This window comes from Callospermophilus lateralis, chromosome 7 (genome assembly GCF_048772815.1).
Source record: "Callospermophilus lateralis isolate mCalLat2 chromosome 7, mCalLat2.hap1, whole genome shotgun sequence".
Taxonomy (NCBI): Eukaryota; Metazoa; Chordata; class Mammalia; order Rodentia; family Sciuridae; genus Callospermophilus; species Callospermophilus lateralis.
Genome location: NC_135311.1, coordinates 1,221,327 through 1,243,803, shown reverse-complemented (window position 1 = coordinate 1,243,803; position 22,477 = coordinate 1,221,327). Strand labels below are relative to the sequence as shown.

At 37.2% G+C, this 22,477-nt stretch overlaps 1 protein-coding gene and 1 pseudogene across 2 annotated transcripts in view; both read left to right on the top strand.

Moving 5' to 3' along the window:
- The window catches only part of Rnf115 (ring finger protein 115), an 83,835-nt gene that overhangs the window by 38,009 nt on the left and 23,349 nt on the right, over nucleotides 1-22,477 (top strand). For both annotated transcript variants that reach the window (XM_076861794.1, XM_076861795.1), the window contains exon 4: nucleotides 10,456-10,667. In XM_076861794.1, coding sequence (XP_076717909.1) covers nucleotides 10,456-10,667 — 212 coding nt within the window. The remainder of the gene's footprint in view (nucleotides 1-10,455; nucleotides 10,668-22,477) is intronic.
- Nucleotides 2,700-3,177, top strand: LOC143405079 (eukaryotic translation elongation factor 1 epsilon-1 pseudogene; annotated as a pseudogene).

Sequence of the window (22,477 nt, the reverse complement as noted above, 5' to 3'; positions counted from 1 at the left end):
GATTTTATTCATCCTTCCATTTGCCTTTAAGTAGAAGCTTTATTTCTATAGTAGAAGCTTGGCACTTATTTGCTAATAAAAGCTATTGCCTTTCTCTGGATGAAAATATGGTTTAGTTTCTAGTATCTGAAACCTGATTGAAGAATTAACTCTCCAAAAACAACTCATGGATCCACATGTGGTTTAAATAAAATAAAGAATAGTTTGGGGCAACCACTATACCACTTGATTCATCTTCCAATGGTAGTCTAATGTTTCTATAGCCATAGTGAGTATATTATAATCATATAATTTATTTTCCAAACTGGGATACTTTGAATGTGAAAGGGTACACTAAAAGTAGTAAAAATTATGTAATTTTTTTAAACTCTTTTTTTTTTTTTAGAGAGAGAGAGAGAGAGAGAATTTTAATATTTATTTTTTGGTTTTTCGGTGGACACAACATCTTTGTTTGTATGTGGTGCTGAGGATCGAACCCGGGCCGCACGCATGCCAGGCTAGCACGCTACCGCTTGAGCCACATCCCCAGCCCTGATGTAATTTTTTTGAAATGTACTTATTGATGCCAAATTGGTTTTATTAACCAAGATCTCCTCATGAACATAGAAGCAAAAATGCCAAACAAAATCTTAGCACGTAGAGCCCAACAATATATAAAAAAGGCGATGCATTATAATCAAGTAGGGTTTAATTCCAAGAATACAAGTTTGGTTCAAGATTTGAAAATCAATGTGCAGCCTGGTGTCTTGGCGCATGCCTGCAATCCCAGCCACTCAGGAGGCTGAGGCAGGAGGATTTCAGGTTTGAGGCCAGTCTCAGCAGTTTGACTCTTGTCTCAAAAAAAAAGGGCAGGGGATGTAACTCAGTGGTACAGTACCCCTGGGTTCAGTTCTCAGTACCAAAGAATAAAAATAAAAAGGTCTGGGGATATAGCTCTGTGGTAGAGCGCTCCTATGTTCAGTTCCTAGTATTAAAAAAGAAAAGAAAAGAAAATCAATATAATTCACCATATTAACACTAAAAAATAAAAACCATGTGATTATCTCAATAGTAAAAAAAAGTATTTGACAAAATTCAGCATCCATTTTCAAAAATGCTAAGAAAGGCAGGAATAGATGGGAACTGCCTTAATTTGACAAAAGGCATCCACTAAAAGCATACAATTAATGTCATAGGTGCTGATGGAAGATGAAGATCAGCTATGATCAGGAACAAGACCAGAATGCCCCCTCCCTTCTCTTTCACATTGTACTGGTTTTAGCTAGTGTGATAAAGTTAACTAGCTAGCTAGGTAGACAGACAGATATAAATGGCATCTAGGTTGGAAAAGAAAATATAAAGCTATCTTTATTTGCAATTGATGTGTTCTTTTGTATAGAAAATTTAATGGAACTTACAAAACTATTAGAGCTAGTGAGTTTAACAACATTCTAGGATACAAAAAATATACAAAAATCACTTTATGCTAACAGTGAACAGTTGGAAATTGAAATTTTTAAAAATAGTGTGTATGCTAGCATCAAAGGTATGAAATACTTGAAATTTCAGAAAGGATACAGAGAACATAGTGAAATTATAACATTATTTAGAGAAATTAACACTGGAATAACTAGAGAAATATATCATACTTATGAGTCAGAAGCCTTATTAAGTCTTATTAAGATACCATTTATAGAGTTAGTTCAATTCCAGTTAAGACCCTAGCTGTTTGTTTTTTTGGGTTTTTTTTTTGTAGAAAATGACAGATTCTAAAATTTGTGAGGAAAAACAAGTATATAGAATAGTAGAACAATTTTCAGGATCAAGGTTGGAAGACTAATATTACCTAATATAGGGACATAACCAATACAGTACCAGGACTATGGTATTGCCATTAAGGTAGATAAACAGAAAAGAGAGTCCAGAAACAGACTCATACACTATGAACACTGGTTTGGAATAAACACAAAGTCAATCCAAGAGAAAAAAGATAGTCTGTTTATGAAAAGGTGCAGTTGGATATGTATGTACAAAAATGTGAACTTCAATACATATTTTAAGCCATATATATAAATTAATACAAGATGAATCATAAAAACCTAAGACTATAAAACATAAAAGAAAACAGGAGGAAACCTTTGTGACTTTAGGCCAAGATTTCTTAAATACGTCACAAAAAATATGATCCATAAAATAGCAAATTGCTAAATTTGACTTTATCAAAATTAATAACCTCAGCTATTCTCATGAGTATGAAAAGGCAATCACAGACTAGGAAAGAAATATTTGAAAATCACTTATCTGCCTGGCTTGGTGGTGCACGCTTGTAATCCTAGCAACTCTGGAGGCTGAGGCAGGAGGATTACAAGTTCAAAGCCAGCCTCAGCAATTTAGGCCTTATGCTACTTAGTGAGACCCTATCTCAAAATTGTAAAGGACTGGGGATGTTAGCTTAGTGGCTACAAGTGCCCCCGTGTTTAATCCCCAGTACCCAAAAAAGAAAAAACCAAAAAACAAATAAAATCATCCGTCTGTTAAAGAACTATATTGAAGAGCCTTATAAAGAACTCTTAAAATGGAATAATAAGAAATCTGCTCAATTCTGAAAAATGGGAGAAGATTTGAATACTTTGCTTCATCAAAGAAGGTGTAGTTGGTAAATAAATATACAGAAATACTTGATACAATTAGTCGTTAGGGAAATGGAAATTAAAACCACAATGACCATCCCCTGCCAGCTGCTGCTGGAGGCTGTGGGGCTGAGTAAGGGAAATCAGTACATGCCCAGGGTGAGCGACAAATTCCGGTTCTTTCAACAATGATCCAAGCCTAACAGAATTGACTACGATAGCAACTCATCTAGTCAAGGAAGCCAACAAATTTGACGTACTACAGAAGAAAAGCAGCAGTTCAGCAGTGGGTAGAATACAGTATCACTCAAGCCGACAGTACAATAAAGAGGAGATCCACACTGTTGAAGAATTCGTATCTTGAGATAAAGTCCTCTTTACAGGATGTAACTTTATCTTAGCAGATATCTTATTATACTGTGGACTTCATTGCTTTATAGTTGACTTGACAGTTCAAGAAAAGAAGTATCTTAACATGTTTTGCCAGATTCAGCATTATTGCGGCACCAGGCAACGTCTCCCTAGTGTTATCTTCATCAAGAACAGACTATATGTTAACTCCGACTAGAAGTTACTGTGCGATACAGAAGTGTGATTAAAGTGTTTTAAATGGAAAGTGTATCCTGGAACATAGTACTCACATAAATTGATATGCTGTCATTGTTTTCTTGTCAAATTTGGTGTCTGCATGTTTTATTTGTTTTTTTAGTTGGAGTTTTCAAATTTTTATGTAAAAATACAATTGTTATTAAAAAAAAAAGTTGAGGGGCTGGGGTCCAGGCTCAGCGGTAGAGCGCTTGCCTATCATGGGTGAGGCCCTGGGTTTGACCCTCCGCACCGCATAAAAATAAATAAGTAGAATGAAGGTATTGTGTCCAACTACAACTAAAAAATAAAAATATTAAAAACAAAGTTGAAATCAAGTTACAAATTACTTTGTTTTTAATAGAGGGAATTTGTTTTAATAAAAGTTGCAAATCAGTGACTTAGTTTTTTTTAAAAAATGTAGGGAGCACTTTCAGTGGTTGACATATTTATTGACTTCTTATTTGTATTTTAAAATTTTCTTATTATGGATATTTACGTAATTTGTTTATTAAAAACTATGATAAATCATACCAAGGATAGAGACAGGGAAGACAGATGTATTTGTTTTCAGATACTTATGTGAACTAATAACTGGTTGAAAAACTTAAAAAAAAAAAAACACACACACAATGAAAGACTACTGCATTTCTATCAGAATAGCTGAAATTTAAAAAAAGACTGACCATATTAAATATTTGCAAGGCTGCGGAACAACTGAAACTGACATATAAAATGGTCCAACCACTTTGGAAAACAGGTTAACTTTGGAGAAAGGTAATATACATATATACATACATATATATAATCTAGCTATTGCACTTTTCTACCCCCCAGGAAAGAGAAAAAAATATGTGTGTATATATATGCAAATGTTCATAGTAACTTTATTTGTAATAGAAACTAGAAGCAACCCAAATCCTATCAACAGGTGGATGTATCAACAAATCTTGATATATCCGTACTATGAAATACTACTCAGCAATAAAATGGCAAAACCATTGATACATGTAAAAGTATGGATGAATCTAAAAATAATCTATTGAAAGAAGCCAGACAAATAAAGAATAACTGCATTTTCATTCCTTTACAAAAAATACAAACCACAGGACAATCAGTTGTTGCTTTCGGGTGGGGAGGGATAGGAGAGAGATTACGTAGGAACACTAGGAAATGTTTGGGGTAATGGTTATGCTCCTTATCTTGATTTAATGTTTTTATCAGAAGCCTCTGAGCTTTTTTGAAATTGAATTTCTAAGGTTAATAACTTTGAAATTACTTACCTTCAATTGATTCATAGACTGTAGTTTTATGGGGTTTTTTTGTGTGTGTGTGTGCTGGGAGGGGGTACTGGGTATTGAACCCAGGGTCATTTTACCACTGAGCTACATCCCAAGCCCTTTTTTATTTTTTTATTTTGAGAGAGGATCTCACTAAGTTGTTGAGGCTGGCCTCCAACTTGGTATCCTGCCTTAACCCCTGGAATCACTGGGATTACAGGTGTCTGCCACTGTGCCTGGATAGAACATAGTATTTTAAAATTCACATACCATGTAATTAACTCTTTTATAATGTTCCATTCAACAGTTTTAGTAAATTCACCAACTCATACAACTAATTACCACTAATTCTAGAACTTTTTCATCTTGTGCTCATTTGTATTCATTTCTTATTTCTCCACAATTCTCCTACCCCAGGGAACTGACAAATCTATTTTTCTGTTTTTGTTGGTTTGCCTGTATATAGGACATTTGCTATAAATTGAATCATACAACATGTGATCTATTGTGACTCTTTCCCACTTAGCATAATTTTTTTTATTATTTATTTTTTAGTTGTAGTTGGACACAGTACCTTTATTTCACTTACTTATTTTTATAATGGTGCTGAGGATCGAGCCCATGGTCTATCATGTGCGCATCGAGCGCTCTATCGCTGAGCCATAACCCCAGCCCCTCCACTTAGCATAATATTTTTAAGGTTCATTTATATTGTAGCATATATCAGCACTTCATTTCTTTTTATGGTTGTATAATAGATTTTATTGATGTCTTGCATTTTATCAGTTATCCATTCATCAGTTGATGGACATTTGAGTTGTGTACACTTTATGGCTATTATTAAGTATGTTGCTGTGAATATTTTCCAGTTCTTCTTATTATATAATAACAGTGAAATTACTGGATCATATGGTAACTGTTTAACATTTTTAAAGAGCAGACCTTAATATTTTAAGTGGTATTGATTTGATCATAGTTGGTTCAGAACAAATTCTGCTACCTGGAAGGTATTGTCCATCCTAGTTTTTTTCTTTTTAATATATTGAAATCGGAAATGTTAATCTTTTTGCTTCTGTTCAGAGTCACTTTTTTGGGTTTTCAAGACAAAATTTGTCACATGAACTGTCTGTGTGATTCTATTTCACTGAAACTCTATAACAGTGTTCCCTATTAGTTTTTAACTTACATAAGTTGTGTCCTGAATACCCAGTTTTGTTGATGAACTATTTTCTTTCTCTGATGCTTGTCTGTGTCTGCTCAGAGACAGATGACCTAAAATTGTTCTATTTTTTTTTTTTTCTGAAGCTATTCTTATCCTTAGTATGGATTTGGTGTAAATTTGTGAGGTGTATTCTTTTATCCTGTATTCTATGGTCAGGGTGCACTATTATTTGGGGATGAAATAGGCCACAAATACTAGGCCACAAATATTGACTGCTACTATTAGTTTGCACTAATTTGCAGTTTCCAAACAAACTGCAAAATACCTCATGCTGATGTTGAAACTACGTCTAAACTTGCATCTTTAGCATCTCTCCATTTTATGAAGTTTGATGTCAATCAAAAATGTAGTTATCAAAGCAGATTATTCAAAGTATGAACTTGCAGCTTAACTCTTCTTCTAGTCAAAATTTAATATTGTTTCTTATCTTAGTTATAATGAAAAATGACTACTTTGGGCATTTTTTTCAAATGTGGAACTTTATTTATGTAGATAGATTTCTTCCTGTAGTTTACCCTAGTGGATTGAGAACATGAAGGAGTCTGTTCATACTTTTTCACTTATGGATGGCAAATATAGTTGGGGATTTAATTTTTGCATTTCCTTTGGATTTTGGGTTAAGAACCTTATATTCTAGACCACTTTTCATTCAAGAAACAAGTGATCTGTTATAGACTAAGACTGTCACGAGGAAACAAAGGGAAATAAGTCTAGTATAAGAAGGACCATGACAGTTAAAATAAAATGGTGCTGTACCTCAGTATTTAGAGAGATCTTATCCGTGTTTTTACCATGTATGTTATTTTTTCTTTTCAGATTGTATATTAGCATTTTAAAAACATTTTACCAATGTTGGCTAGAATATTGCAGTAAGTAAGCTGTTGTACTCTGGTAAGAGTGTAAATGGGTGTACATGTTTGGAAGGTAGTATAGTACTGTTTAGCAAAGTGCTTATACTCAGTAATTCTATTTTTGTGCCACAGGATGTTAATATGAAAAAGAAGGAATGCTTCCCAGCACATTTTATGGAGCTAGTATAGCCTGGTACCAAAGCCAGACAAGGGTAGTATTCTGAAGGAATAAATACAGAAATTAACTCAAAAGAGCAAACATAGAATCCAGTAATATATCATAAGCCAAATTGAGAATTCAAGATTGTGTTAATAGAAAAACTGTTGATATAATTTTACAGATTAAAAATGAAAAAACATAATTATCTAAATATAGAAAAAGTATTTGATTAATTCAATGTTTATTCATGTTAAACATTCTAAGTAATCTAGGATTAAAAGGAAACTTATTTTATTTGATAGAGGGGTACTTTCAAAACATAATGGTAGTGCAAAACAGTACTTGGTGATCAATTGTCAGGCATATTCTCTTTAAAATCAGGAACAAGAGGAAGGTGCCTGCTATAGTTGTTTCCTGTCAATATTGTATTGCAATTACATAAGAAGAAATGAAGTTAAAGGTTGGGGAAGAGACAAAATTATTGTTTCTCTCAGATGATATGATTATGTATGTTTTTTGGGTTTTCCATTTAGGTAATTATTAGAATTATTAAGAGTTCAGCACTGGGGTTGTAGCTCAGTGGTAGAGCACTTGCCTAGCACATGTGCCACATAAAAATAAAATAGAATACGGATATTGTGAAAAAAATTGTTACTAAAAAAAGTTCAGCAAATTTTCTGTATATTAAGGTCAGTACAAAAACAACCCATTTTTGTTAATAGCAATTAACTATTAAAACACAGAATTTTAAAAAAAGATACCATTAACCATTTCAGCAAAGAAGGTAATATTATCTAACAAAAGTTTAGCAGGACCTTTATGGAGAAAGGTACAAACCTGTTGAAAGACATAACTGTTGAAAGAAGACTTGAATAAATTGGGATTGAGTGCAGCTAGTCTGTATTTTTGGTAGGAAGACTTAGTATCATTTCTATAACAGTGCTTCGCAAATTTAAGTGTGCATGTGAAAAAGTTTCTGATGCAGATAGACTGAGTGAGGTCTGAGATTCTGCTTTCCTGATAAAGCTCCAGGTGATGTTGGTGATGTTTGTTAACAGGATAAAAAGATTGATTGCATCACAAGTAAATGTTCCAATGGGGTTTGCATGGGGAGCTTACCAGGCTAATTTAAAATAAATATGAGAGGTGAAAAATGATCAGGATATTCTTGAAATTTATGTAGGGAGAATTGATTTGTGAGATACTAAAATTTGTTATAAGACTTTATAATTAAGACTGTGGTACCTATGCAGATCAATGAACCTGTATATATATATATATATATGTATATATATATATATATATATATATATATGTAAAAGAAGGAAAAACCTCAAAACAGACCCAGAAAGGAAGAATTATTATTTGATAAAAGGTATTGGAACAATTGATTATGTTTGAAAAACAAATTAAATTGAATCCCTATGTTAGGTCTTACAAAACATTAGTAGACTGAAGACTTACATATTTATGACAAATATTTAAACTTACTTGAAGAAAATAGAGGACAGTTTGTTTGTTTGTGGTGTTGGGGGTCAAACCGAGGGCACTGAGGTACATCCCCAGCCCTTGTTGGAGAACGTTTTTAACAGCTTGTGTCGGGGAAGGAATCTTTAACTCTTCAGAGGAACAAATCATGAGGGATTCGTGCTACATTAAAATCGAACTTCAAGAGCCTCCAGAAAAGGAAAAAAAAAAAAAAAGAATCAAAATTGGGAGAATTGCACATATAGCAGCTGATGAAAGATCCATATCTAGAATATATAAAGAACTGCTACGAATCAGAGAGTTCATTAAATAGAAAAGTGTACCAAGTTCATGAACAATAATACGAGGGGCCGGAGTTGTGGCTCAGTGGCAGAGCGCTGGCCTAGCATGTTTGAGGCGCTGAGTTCAGTCCCTGGCACCATATAAAAATAAACAAAAAGAAAGATATGATTGATAAGTACACAAAAAGATATCAGCCTTATTAGTATCAGAGAAGGCTAAGTAAAGCCACAGTGAAAGATGCTGTCTGTGAAAATGGCAAAGTAGGGACCTCGGGGGTCATCCCTCAGCAAAAACAACCAAAAACTTGGGAAAAACTATCAGAATCAAGTTTATCAGAACTCTGCAAGACAGTCAAAGGCTTACCACGGCCATTAAACACTTAGCCGAAAGATACCTGAGATAGTAAAAGAACTACAGGAACTCTGAATCTGGTAAAACTGCCTTTCAATAATGACAAAAATCAAGATATATGCAGGAGGAAAACAAAAACCCAGACCAAAAACAACGGTACTATGACATCTAAGTGCTTGCAGGATGTGGCACAATGGAAACCTAAAAAGGGAGGAAATTACAACAACAACAGAATAACATTGTAAAACCTATCAAGCTCCATAACTTTGAGAGCTGATATAGCAGATTATTAAATGAGAATGGAGTGGGATTTGTAGTCAGATTAATGTGCTGCTGGGTTACTACCCTTTTCTCTGAGTTAGGAGGCTGTTACTAATGTGAGTCTCTGGAAGAAATGGTGAGGTTCTGAGGAATTTTAAGACCTGAGGTCACATGCTGAGAAGTTTTCTGTCCTAGTTGTTATACATACACTAAAGAATAAGCTCTTGCATTGACTTAGAACTTTCTTTGTTTATTGGTGCTAGAGCTTAACCCAGGGACGCTGTGCCACTGAGCTACATCCCCAGTCCTTTTTGTATTTTTATTTTGAGATGGTCTCACTAAGTTGCTTAGTTGTGAGGCTGGCCTTGAACTTGTGATCCTCCTGTCTTTAGCCTCCTGAGCAGCGGGGATTACAGGCCTGTGCTACCACACATGGCTTGACTTAAAACTTTAAAACAAAGAAGTGGATTAGTATGACCAGTGTTACATACTTTGTGGATGGAGTACAGTAAGTAGTATTCTGTAGATCTTTTGAGATATCTGGTGTACAGATAGATAAAGCTTTAATCATTTTAAGGTGATTTTTTTCCCCCTAGTGATTCTTCTACCAAACCCAGTAACCCCTCTATATCTCTTTTACTGATAAAAATATGTACCACAGAATGCACTTATTAAACATTCCTGGGCTGCTTTGGCACAGCTTTGGCACAGCTTTGACATAACCCCTCCCTGATGCAGGTGCCAAGTCAAGAGAAGTATTTTATGGACGTTTGTCTGCATTTTGTGGTGATGATGCCCCCACCGCGCCCCCGTAAAGTGTATGAGTGCAGTCATTTTATTTAGATCTTTGTGGTTGTAATGTTGGTATATATGGTTGATTATGCTTCGGATAGAAGTCCAAGATACCTCCAGCTCGTAGTTATATTTCTGAAGGGGAAACTGATAGAGGCATGTGGATGGATATGAGTGAGGTCAGCCATTAGCTTACTTGTTTCTTTTTTTTTTTTTCCCTAAATATTTATTTTTTAGTTGTACCTTTACTTTATTTTATTTATTTATATGTGGTGCTCAGGATCGAACCCAGGGCCTTACATGTGCTAAGCGAGCACTCTACCGCTGAGCCACAACCCCAGTCCCCCCACAGCTTACTTGTTTCTTTATGAAGAAAATAATTTATTTCAATTTTTAGATGTTTTTTTCCTTCTGTTTGCACCTTAAAGACCTCTCATTTCCTTTCCATGAAACTGAGGAAACAAACATACTTTGTTATTTTGGAGCTGCTGAATTTCAAAGTGTTAAAAGTTATTCCTTTCTATTTTTGTTATTTTTCCTTTTCCTAATGTGATTTATTTCTGTTTTTTACTAGCTCTGGGACCATTTGGATCACACGATGTTTTTCCAAGATTTTAGACCATTTCTAAGTAGCAATCCACTGGACCAAGATACTAGAGCCAATGAAAGGAGTCACCAGACTCCCACTGACTTCTGGGGACCAAGTAGGCCTCCAAGGCTGCCAGTTACCCGGAGATACAGGTCTCGGGGAAGCAGTCGTCCTGGCAGGTCTCCAGCTATTGAGGGGTGAGTAGCTGCTTTAAGTTCTCTTTAAGGGCAGTCTCGATCTGATAATGTGGTATATATCTGATAGCATGATCTGGTCTTTACTATCTTTGTGCATAAAAGACAAGTTGAAAATGAAGCTAAATTGTATATTCAGCTAATATCAGTTAATGAAGGGTAATAAACTACAGAGTGAAAAAATTGAAATTATAGGTCTATTAATAATGTTTCAGGCTCATATATAGATAATATGTTTATCAGATTCTCAGAAGACATTAAAAGGCACATCAAGTATTATGGATAACATAAAGATTCTAGGGCTGGTAGAGCGGTAGAGCGCTTGTCTAGCACGTGAGAGGCCCTGGGTTCGATTCTCAGCACCACATAAAAATAAATAAAATAAAGGTATTGTGTATGATTATAACTAAAAAATAAATATTTTTTAAAAAGATTCAGAGATCTGTTCTAGAGCTCAACAGATGGAACAATAAGCTTATTAATATGATTGTGTGTGTGTGGTGCTGGGGATTGAACCCAGGGCCTTGTGCATGCAATATAAGCACTCTGCCAACTGAGCTATGTCCCTAGCCCTTAATGTGAAACTTAATAAGAATAAATGTAAAGTCTTAGGACTGGAATAATATGCAACAAATGTCTGTTGAGTGTCTTTCATGTATGGGGCACTATACTAGGCACTAGGGATACAATGGAAAGAAAACAGATGGTGTTCCTTGATTTCACGGATACCATTTAGAAGTAGAATAATAAACATTAATTTTAAGCTGTTCCCAGGACAGTGTTTCATACTTTTATCTGCTTTACAACATTTAATCTGTATAAAGATAATAAGTGCTGTTGCTATTTTCATTTTATATAAGAAAAATCTTAAGAGTCAGAGAAATAAGGTAATAGCTCGTGGTGGATCCAAGGACTTGACCTGAGGTTGTGTGATCTAGTGGTGTGCTAACACAGTAGCCACTAGCCATACATGGCCATATCTGTTTAAATTTAAATTATTGGAGAGTTAATAAAATCAAACATTCCTCATTCCTACTAGTCACACTTCAAGGACTCATTGGTCACATGTAGCACTAGTAGTCACCGAATTTGATAGCCCAGGTTACAGAACATGTCCGTCATTTCAAAAAGACTTGTTGAACAGTGGTGTTCCCGACCTGCAGCCCTCCCGTCCTTGCCTTACTATACCTGCTCCATCACATGGCTCTCCAACGTGTGTCTGGTTCACCTGGTGTTTTGTACATTTTGTTTAACTGCAGACATTCCTTTTTAGGACAAGTACAAGATGTGGGAAATCTGATTCAGTAGGATTGAGAGGACAAGCCTCATTAAATCTTAGACTATTTTAATACTTGTGGTACCCAGTGGTAAATCTACTGTGTTAGTTAAACTGCTTATACATTGTGTTTCTTTCTCTACCTGTTGGACCTGCATTGTGGAACCTCTCCTTTACACCCTTTTTTTCCTTTCCCACCCACTGAATCCCCGTTGGATCAGTGCTGTGGTTCACTTTCCGCTGCTCCTCTAGTAGGGGATGCTTAAGCAGTTAGAGGAGAGGCACATCACCAAATTTCCCTTTCTGGATTTCCTGTCCACTAGCTGATTCTCAGCAGCTGACTTATCTTCCATGGTCTGAAAACTGGGCCTTAGGCTGAACTCCTCAAACCTTCACGTCCAGCATCTCTGTCAACATTCATTTCTCCTGACAGTCTCCTGAAATGAGGTGTCCTTTCTTTTTTTCAAGGCCAGCCCACAGCCTTGACCTGTTTCCTGCCTGTTTCATCCTTTTTCCCTTTCCTGCTTACTTTTCCCATTTTTCACTCCTCAGCTACCCTTTTTAGTCTTTGATTTTGTAATTTTCAAACCTGGCCATGCATTAATGTCACTGAGGATATTTTTAAAAATCCACTCCCAGGGACCCTTGAGTGATAATTTTTAGGAGTTCCTGAGATTATTCTTATTACAGCCAGGATTGAGAATTGCTGCTCTAGTTGCTGCCCAGTTGCTGCCCTTTCCAATAAAACCTCTTAAGAGACATCTACATTTATTTTGTATACTTTTTCATTTCCCATCATTCCTTTAACCATCATAGTTTATTTCAACTAAAATCCTTGTTTACTTCTAATTGCAGACCCATTAGATACTTTAAATGTTTGTCATGTTCACTGGATTAATCTTTTGGGGTCTTTTCCTTCCCCTTGATGTCCTCTACTGCTCTGACTTCTGTGAAAGTGCATTTTCTTGATTGACTTCTTTGTTGGCTTTTCTTATTATTGTTATTCATGGTGCTAAGGAGTAAACCCATGACTTTGTGCATGCTGAGCATGGGCTTTACCGCTGAGCTACCCTCCCAGCCTTGACTCTGCTTGTGAGTACTTTAAAGTATTGGTTTTCCTTTATTCTGCTTTTCCTTATTCTACAGGATTTCTCAACCTCAGGACTATTGAAATTTTGAATGGGATAATTCTTCATTGTGCGGGACTCTCCTGCATATTGTATAGGAAGTTTAGCAGTGTCTTTGACCCCTTCTTGTATAACCTTAAGTACTCCCCACCTTCTGTTCCAGTTAAGACAACAGAAACCTCCCCTGGGGATACATTGCCCCTCACTGAGAACCATTGATCTGTCAGCTATCTGTGGTCACCCTCAAGTCCTCTCATGAGCCCCATAATCACTGTATGCTAAAGACTCACAGACCCATGGTGTTGCCATTGTTAAATCTAGTTCCATATTGCCTTTGCAGAATTTTGCACCTAAATTTTAAAATCTGTATCACTTCCCTGTTATGGAGCCCATAACTTCATATGTAAGGCGGCCCTCTATGTTTTGGGATCCTCCCAACCTCTACAGTCTTGTTTCCTGTCACCTCCTGTTTTTTTCTTCTATTCTACCAGTACCAGACTTAATTGTTTTTTTGTTTTGTTTTGTTTTTTAACATGAACCATGCTGTTCAGTGCTTCTGTACCTTTGCCTAATCTTGTTTTCTCAGCTAGAAATCCCTTTGTTGCTTTCTTAACCCAATTAAATCAATTCTCCACTGAATCTAGGAAACCTCCTCTGATCTCTAGGACTAAATCAAAATATCTTTCCTGTGTATTCCTCAGAGTACTTTATTTCTCTATCATATTCTAACTATTCTAATTGAAGTTCTTTACTAGCTGCTGTTCATTTAGCACATTATTCCGAACGTTCTCTTAGCTTCTTTAATGTTCCCAACAAGCCTGTGAGGTAGGTACTGTTGAGGAATTTGAGATTTCTGCTTTATTAGAGTCTGTATTAGTTATCTATTATTGCATAATAATAGATGTTACTGTAAACCATAGTGACTTGAAACAATAATTATAGTGTAATATCTCATTTTCTTTGGGTTAGGAATTCAGACGTGGTATGGGGAGATATTTTATCTCTGCCATCTGATATCTGAGAGACTTATAGGCTGGAGGCTAGAATAATTTGCACAGTTGTTTGCTCATATATCTAATGGTTAATACCAACTGGTGACTAGGGGGTTTGGTTTATGCTGTCAGCTGGTTTACTAGTTAGCTTTCTGCTGCTATAACAAGTACCTGAGATAAATCAACTTGAAAGGAGAAAAGGTTTATTTTGCCTCACGGTGTCAGAGATTTCAGTTCATGGTTGATCAGCGCTGCTGTTTTGGACCTATGGTGGGATCTCATGGTGTGAATGTGCAGCAGAGAAGGCCTGTTCACCTCATGGCAACAGGAAAAGAAGAAAGAAAGACAGGAAGGAGCCAGATTTCCAGCATCCCTTTCAAGAGCACACGCTCATGACCCAACTTCCTTTCACCAGGCCCTACCTCTTAAAGTTCCACCACCTTCTGGTAACACCAACCTGAGGACCAAGCACATGGGCCTTTGCGGGGTATGCCAGATCCAAACTACAGTAGCCGATGAGTGTCCGTTTTAAGGTCCCTGTTAGTTGACCCCCTTACCAGGGATGGTCATTAATTTGGATCTGTCTTGTTTTTTCTTCATTCAGATTAAATATCTGGGCAAGAATATCAAAGAGGCTGAATATGGTAATGAATGCTTGCCATCCCAGCAGCTGGGGAGGTTGAAGCAGGAGGGTTGCCAATTCAAAGCCAGCTTAGGCAATTAGCAAAACCCTGACTCGATAAAACGGACTGGGAGTGTAGTTAAATGGTGGAGCATTTGCCTGGCACATGTGGGGTCCTGGCTTCAGTCCCCAGAACTGGGGGTGGGAGTGGGGATCAGATGAAAGGTATTGTGTCCTTCTTAGTACATCTCAACAGATGGCACGTGCTCTCAGAAGTCAAGGGTGATAACTTGAGAGTGAGTGAATATCTGGTCATCTAAAGTTTTCCTTTTAACCCGGGCCTCACGCATGCCAGGCCAGCGCTCTACCTCTGAGCCACAGACCCCGCCCTCTAATAGTTTTTCATCTAGTGCTATCAGTGTCCATTGCCTGGATTATTACTGTGAAATAATTTTACATTTGTTTCTACTTAAGTTACATTTATTTCTCTTTCTATAATTTCTTCCCCAGGTTCAAACTTTTTTTTTTTTTTGGTAAGAGCTTTTTCCCCTGCTCTACTTTATTTATTTTAGCATGGTTTTAGCTTTATTTATTTTAGCATGGTTTTTAAGAAATTATTTTCGTTTTGATGCTCAAATAATCCCAATTTGGCCAGAGTAATTATGTCTAGACATTTAGACAACAGTCCTTGTTCACAGCCCTTGAATTAGTAAGAGAATTGGGCTGTCAGAGTAAGGTGATCAGGTTGTCTTTCTCTGGTTATTAGCTCATAATTTATTAGCTGATAACAAATACAGTCTCTGCTGTTGTCAGATAGGTTTCCTTTTGTGGACATAAAATATTTTCAAAAAGATCTTTTTAGTTGCCAAAGGAGAATGGGGATAATTTCTTATTTTGTCTTGTCTTACTGTGTGAATGTTAAAAATGCAGTATAGTACAAATGTTCTTGGACAGCCTTATATCCTTTTTATAATTAAAGAGAGAAGAAGAAAATAACTAACGTTTCTCAAATGCCTAGAATTTTTCAGGCCACAGATGCTCTTCTCACAATGCTCTTATGCTGGGCTAGGTACAGCTAAAGTAGTAAGTAATGAATTGTAAATCTTTTGCACAAAAATTTCTGTTAAGCTAGGCATGGTGGTACATGCCTGTAATCCCAGTGGCTCAGGAGGCTGAGGCAGAAGGATCGCAAGTTCAAGGCCAGCCTCAGTGATGTAGTGAGACTCTAAACAACTTAGCAACGGGCTGGGAATGTGGCTCAAGTGGTAGCGCGCTTGCCTGGCATGCGTGTGGCCCGGGTTTGATCCTCAGCACCACATACAAACAAAGATACTGTGTCTGCTGATAACTAAAAAATAAATATTAAAATTCTCTCTCTCTCTCTCTTAAAAAAAAAAAACAAACAAAAACTTAGCAAGACCCTGTCTTAAAATAAAAAGGACTAGGGATCTGGCTCAGTGATTAAGCTCCCCTGAGTTTACTCCCTGGTACAAAGTAATAATAATAACAATAAATTTTTGTTAGACTAGTAAAATACCAGTGTGAACACATTGTCTTGAATCAGTCTTCCTTGGTTACTTTCCCTCTTTTATTCTGTAGGAAATATTGGTCTACTGTACTACTAGCTTATTCCTTTGGTTAATAGCAGAGGGTAGGAAAAAGACTTAAATTTTCTGTTTTTACGTGTCCTTATGGAAAATCATATTACCTCAGTAATATGCAAGTAACATATAACATGATTTAACAGTGCCATAAAAAAGTTGTTTTGCTCGGGCCGGGGTTGAGCTCAGTGGTAGAGCTCTTGCCTAGCACGCATGAGGCACTGGGTTCGATCCCTAGCACCACATAAAAATAAACAAATAAAATAAAGACATTGTCCATCCAAAAAAAAAAAAGTTGTTTTGCTTATGTTGTTTCCTTTTGTGGTACTAGGGATTGAATCCAAGGGTGCTTTTACCACTGAGCTCCATCCCCAGCCTTTTATTTTGAGACAGGGCCTTGCTGAATTGCCCAGGCTGACCTTGAACTTGGAATCTCTTGCCTCAGTCTCCTGAGTCACTGAAATTACAGGTGGGGGCCACCACATCCACCTCTTAAAAAAATATTTTTTCTTACACATAACAAGTTAGTTTAGTGTCTCCGCCATATCAGAGTTCCATCTTTGTGCTTCTCCTAGTCTTTCCCTCCAGTTTATTGCCTTCAGCCTTAGGGAGAAAGGGGAATGATATATCATCTATGGATTCCTGCTTTTTTTTGTTTTGTTTTGTTTTTTAGGAAGGGAAAAGCTTTTCTACTGCCCCATTTATTCTCTCTACCAAGTTTCTACTCACTGGGCTCCCTGCCCACATCTAGGAAAGCTAGCTTTTCTGTCTTATGTCTTATGTAATAGATGGTGGCAAGGGAGAAGGGTATTGAGTGTCACAGTATCTGCTTATTAGGTATTTTATTAGCTACTTTCGTGGTGGTGAGAAAAGGTAACAAGTTGGAGCCCAACCTCAGCAACTTAACGAGATGCTGTCAAAATAAAAAGGACCTAGGATGTAGCTCAGAGGTAAAGCGCCACTGGCTTCAACCCCCACTACCAAAAACAAGAAAATTGCTACAAATTACTTGTACTATAGAATTAAAATTTATTTCATTTTAAACAATGTTTTAGCAATCTTTTGAAGCTGTTTTTGTTTTACTATTACTGATAAAATACATTAACTGTGGATACTCCCCATTTTCTGGGTGTCATCACCCAAGAGGTTTTGGCTCTCCTAGTTTTTTCCCTACATTTCAATCATTTAATTTCTTAATAAATTTTCTTTCATCATCATTATTATCATTTAATGTTTCTCATTAAATAGATCACCTTTTTTTTACAGTAGAAATTAGATTTATTTAGTTTTACAGTGCTGGGAATCTGGACAGTTAGAGTTACATACCTCATTACATTCAAGATACAGAATATTTCATCACAAAACTACCCTATTAACCTAATTGCCTTTTCCATTCCAAATTGTCCTTATAGTTTTGTTTGCCCCAATATATCAAAGAAATGAAATCTGTAGCTTTTGCGTCTGGTTTTTGCTCATTAGCTTAATATAGTTGAAATTCATCTATGTCGTTGCCTGTATCAGTGGTTCATTCTCTTTACTGAGAAATAGTTTGATGTACTATAATTTACCCATCTATTCACCAGTGAATACATTCTAGGATCTCTCTACTTTTAGTAACCATGGATAGAATCATGTCACCATTCTCCTGTGTAATTATATGGGAGTAAGAATGTCAGATTGTATGTATGTATTTAATTACAGTAAACTGCCACCGGTTTTTGAAGTGCCCTTTTTTGCATTCTTGCCAGCTGTGCCTGAGAGCTGTAGTGACCCCATGTCCTTGCCAGCACTTGGTGTTTTCAATTTAAAGCCATTTTAATCTCACTGTGGTTTTAACTTTCATGTCCTTAATGACCAATGATGCTGAATACTTTTCATTTGTTTGTTTATTTGTATGACTTCATTGGTGAATGTCAGTTTAAATCTGACATTCTAAATTAGCCCACATGTTATTGGATGTTTTTATTGCTTGTTCTCTTATTATTAAATAGTTAAAGTCTGTCATATATTCTAGATCACGATTTTTCCTTTTTTTGTACTGGGGATTGAACCCAGGGGCAGGTAACCACTGAGCCAGTCTCCTGCCCTTTTTATAGTTTTGAGTCAGGATCTCCCTAAGTTGCTTAGGACCCTAAGGTGCTGAGGTCGGTTTTGAACTTGCGATCCTCCTGCCTTAGACTCCTGAGCCGCTGGAAATTCTTTTTTTTTAATTTTTAATATATATTATTTATTTATCGGCAGACACAACATCTTTATTTATGTGGTGCTGAGGATCGAACCCGGGCCGCACGCATGCCAGGCGAGCACGCTACCGCTGGAGCCACATCCCCAGCCCCTGGAAACTCTTAATACTACTAAACTATTCACTTATAAAAATAGTTAAGATGGTAGATTTTACATGATATGTTTTTATCCCAATAAAAAAAAATGTATGTTTTCTGAATTTCCTTGTGGGAGTCAGATGGTAAGGTGTGCTTTTCTAGAAAATCCCCCAAGAGGCCAACTGCTGAATATTCCTTCCCACAGCAGTGACAAATATCTCCCACCCTGGTAATCCCAGAGGGCTTGCCCCAGTCTCATTCAGCATGAGTGACTCTTGTAGACCCTGAGGGTGGTGAGCACTTGGGAAACTCTTGGTGAAAGGCAGGATGGGGCACTAGAGGTGATCACTGCAGGGCACCGTGGGATATCCGAGATTGCTACACGTGCCATCCAGGATGCTGGGGGTAAGGCGCTGCAAGATAGGCACGTGGCCATGGAGTCCAGTCCTCCACTTGACTAGCCACTCTGTGATACTCATCTGAGGCCTAGCTGGTTTCCTTTGTGAGCCTCTGCCTGGGGGCACTTGTAGCCACTGAGAACTCCCAGAGGGAAGGCTGTAGAGTCCCTTTCAACAGTCCAGGGGTCGTCATTTCCAGTCTGTGTACCTCATGCCAAACACAGCAAGTCAGGAATGAAGATGCATGGCTTGGAATTTCTGCTCGCGTTTCATTTTTCAAAAAGCAAAACTTGTGTGCCAAGAATGGGAGCACTGGGGTCAGGGGTCATTTTCTTGAGAGAGAGCATTTCTTTCAGAGTTTATTACAAGAAAGAAAAAGAAAAGGCTGTAGGCAACTTAGTCTAAACAACTTTCGGTTTGGCCTGGACAAAGATTCACCTGTTTTTAATTTTATTCAGTTGTTGTATTATGAGAGAAAGCTTCATAATTTTTTCTGTGTACCAACATTTGACTAAATATTTACTAGCCATTTGTGCACTCATCTTGTTGCCAAGTAGACACCATCTCTTGAAATGAAGTCAGAAAAATTCCAGACACTGCTTTCTGAGTCTCTTTGAAATATCGGGCATTAGCATGTAACCCATTTCTCACTGTTGGGATCCAAATGATCCAGTGGAAGGACCTCTGGAAAAAATCTCCTCTCATTCATGAAATAACCAAGGGAATTTCTAGTCCTTCACTGCCTTTGTAAGGATGTCACGTTTGGAACTGCTTCAGCCATCTTCTGACTGACCTATGAGGGAGACATGGCTGATGCTGAGGATTGAGAGTGAGAAGGTGGAAAGGGGCGTCTGCTCCTGAGTTGCCATCCCAAAGCTGGGGCTGTTGATTAGATGATTAAGGTAGATAACTGTCCTTGTCGTTTAATCCGTTCTTGATCAGATAGCTGATCAAAATGAATATAGTGAAAATGAAGCAACATTATTCAAATTTAGAATAAAGAGTAAAACAACATAATAAAGTCAGAGTGCCTTAGGTTCCTACGGTAGACTTCTGCTGCTCCTCCAGCTTTGTTCCTGTCTTGTCTCCCCTTGCCCTGCTCATGCTAGCCATCGGGCCTTTGTCCCCGCAGTTGCTCTGTCCTCTTCACCCATAGGTAGGCCTTACCCAGTCTGGTCTCATCTCACTGGATTGCTGGGATGTTCCGTCTTCAGCCTTACCTGTCTCATCGCCGAAGCCAACTCAGGCTTACCCCTCGGATAATAATAATTTCAGGCACCACTTCCCCGAGAAGCCTTTCCTGACACTCTTCCTAGGTCCTGTGTGTGTCCCCAGAGCTCTGTGTACTTCTTTTTAGCTCTGACCACACCAGCAATCTTATCATTGTGTGGTGCTATGGTTTGAATGTCCCCTCCAAAACTCGTGACAAGGGACTGGGGTTGGAGCTCAGTGTAGAGCGCTTGCCTAGCACAAGTGAGGCCCTGGGTTCGAGCCTTAGCACCACATAAAATAAATAAAGTAAAGGTGTTGTGTCCACCTACCACTAAAAATAAAATTAAAGACACTCATGTCAAAGTTTAATTGTCACTGTGGTGGTAATGGAAAGTGCAACCTTTAGTAGTCAGTCGGCTATGGGGGCTCCAGCCTCATGAGTGGATTACAGCCTTATCATGGGGGAGTGGGTTATTGTAAAAGTGAGCTCTCTCTGTCTCTTGGGCGCTTGCTTGCTCTTCTGCTGTATTGTGACTCAGCAACAAGGCCCTCACTAGGTGCAAATTCTTGATCTTGAACTTCAGAGCATCTAGAACCATAAGCTGAATGAAATTCTATTGTTTATTCTATACCCAGTCTGTGGTTTCTGTTGTAATAGCAAAAAATGGACTGACATGTTATTTAATGCCTTTCTTTCCTGTTACACTATTAAATTCCAAGAAGGAAGGGACATTCATTCTTCCAAAGCCTCACATAATCCTTGGCATATGGTGCATTCTGAAAGAATTTTTCTTTTTTTAATTTTGAAATGTGTTAGTGAATGCATGTATTTTCTTTTGGGTGTAACTTTTACTTTTCTTTATCTTATATTTCATTATCCAGGTCATATTAAACTGGACTTCCATTTAGTGCCCAAGCAAAGTGGAGGATAAACAAGACATTAATTTCCTCAGGGCATTAAATATTGTAGGAAGTTTTGAGATTCTGGGTTCTCTGGATCCTTAGTAATCATATTCTCTTGTTTGTCTCTGACTTTGACATAAGAAAAATGGCAGAATTCTAAATGAGAACAATTGTATAGCCATTCAGTTTATTTTAAAAATGTCCGTGTATTATGTGAAATAATTTCATGGTGGTACACCTCCCTGGGAAACCATTGCCCTAAGATTTTCATTCTAAGTATATACTACTTCAGAAAAATCACTTGCCTAGCATACATGGGTCCCTGCCATGAAAAACTAAAAATCAAGTTTATATGTCTGTTTAATACCTGTTGTAATTTTTTTCACAGTTCATGAGGACAGGAATAATTTCATATCTAATTAGATTTTTTTTATACTTTTTTTTTTAGTTGTAAATGGACACAATACCTTTATTTTATTTGTTCATTTTATGTGGTGTTGAGGATCAAGCCCAGGGCCTCTCAGTTGTGAGGCAAGCGCTCCACCACTGAGCCACAACCACAGCCCCTAATTTGATATTTCACATCTGATTTTCTTTATCTAATAATGTGTCTTGTCCATTTCTACATCATTACTTATATCTGTCGGTCAAATCTTTCTCTCTCTGTGTGCCACCCCACCTTCCCACCTTGGGTTTCGAGGAATTGAACCTAGGGGCTTCTACCACTCTTCTGCACCAATCCAGATCTGTCACACGTGAACACGAGAATTCTGTTCATTAGAATTCTGCAAGAAGACACCACCACTGATTCAGACAATCCCTTATAAACTCTAGGGCTCTTTTGGATCTTCTTTTTTCTTCATTATATACTAGACGACATTGAACACGTGCTTCTTTACATATGTTATTATCTCTTACAGCCTATCTTCCCATGTTTTCCATCCTCTTCTCTTTGTACGTCAATTTGGATATTTTTCTGTTGACCCACCTTGACTTTCATTAATCCTATCTTCTCTTTATCTAATCTGCTGGTATATACATCTAATAAATTCATTATTCAGATACAATATTTTAACATGTTAATTATAGTTAATTTAAAGCCCTTTTTTGGGTAACTACAATATCTGAATCACCTCTGAGGCTATTTCTCTTATTTATCTTTTATTACTGGTTTTGGGTCATTGAGCCTACAATTTGGTGGGTCTATTAATTTTTGGTTAAATGTGAATAGTTTTGTATAAAAACTGTGAAAGCTTTAGACAGCGTTGTTTTTCTCTAGAGAGGGTTCAGAGCCTGGTGCTGTGGCACATGCCTGTAATCCTAGTGGATCTGGAGGCTGAGGCAGGAGGATCTCCAGTTCA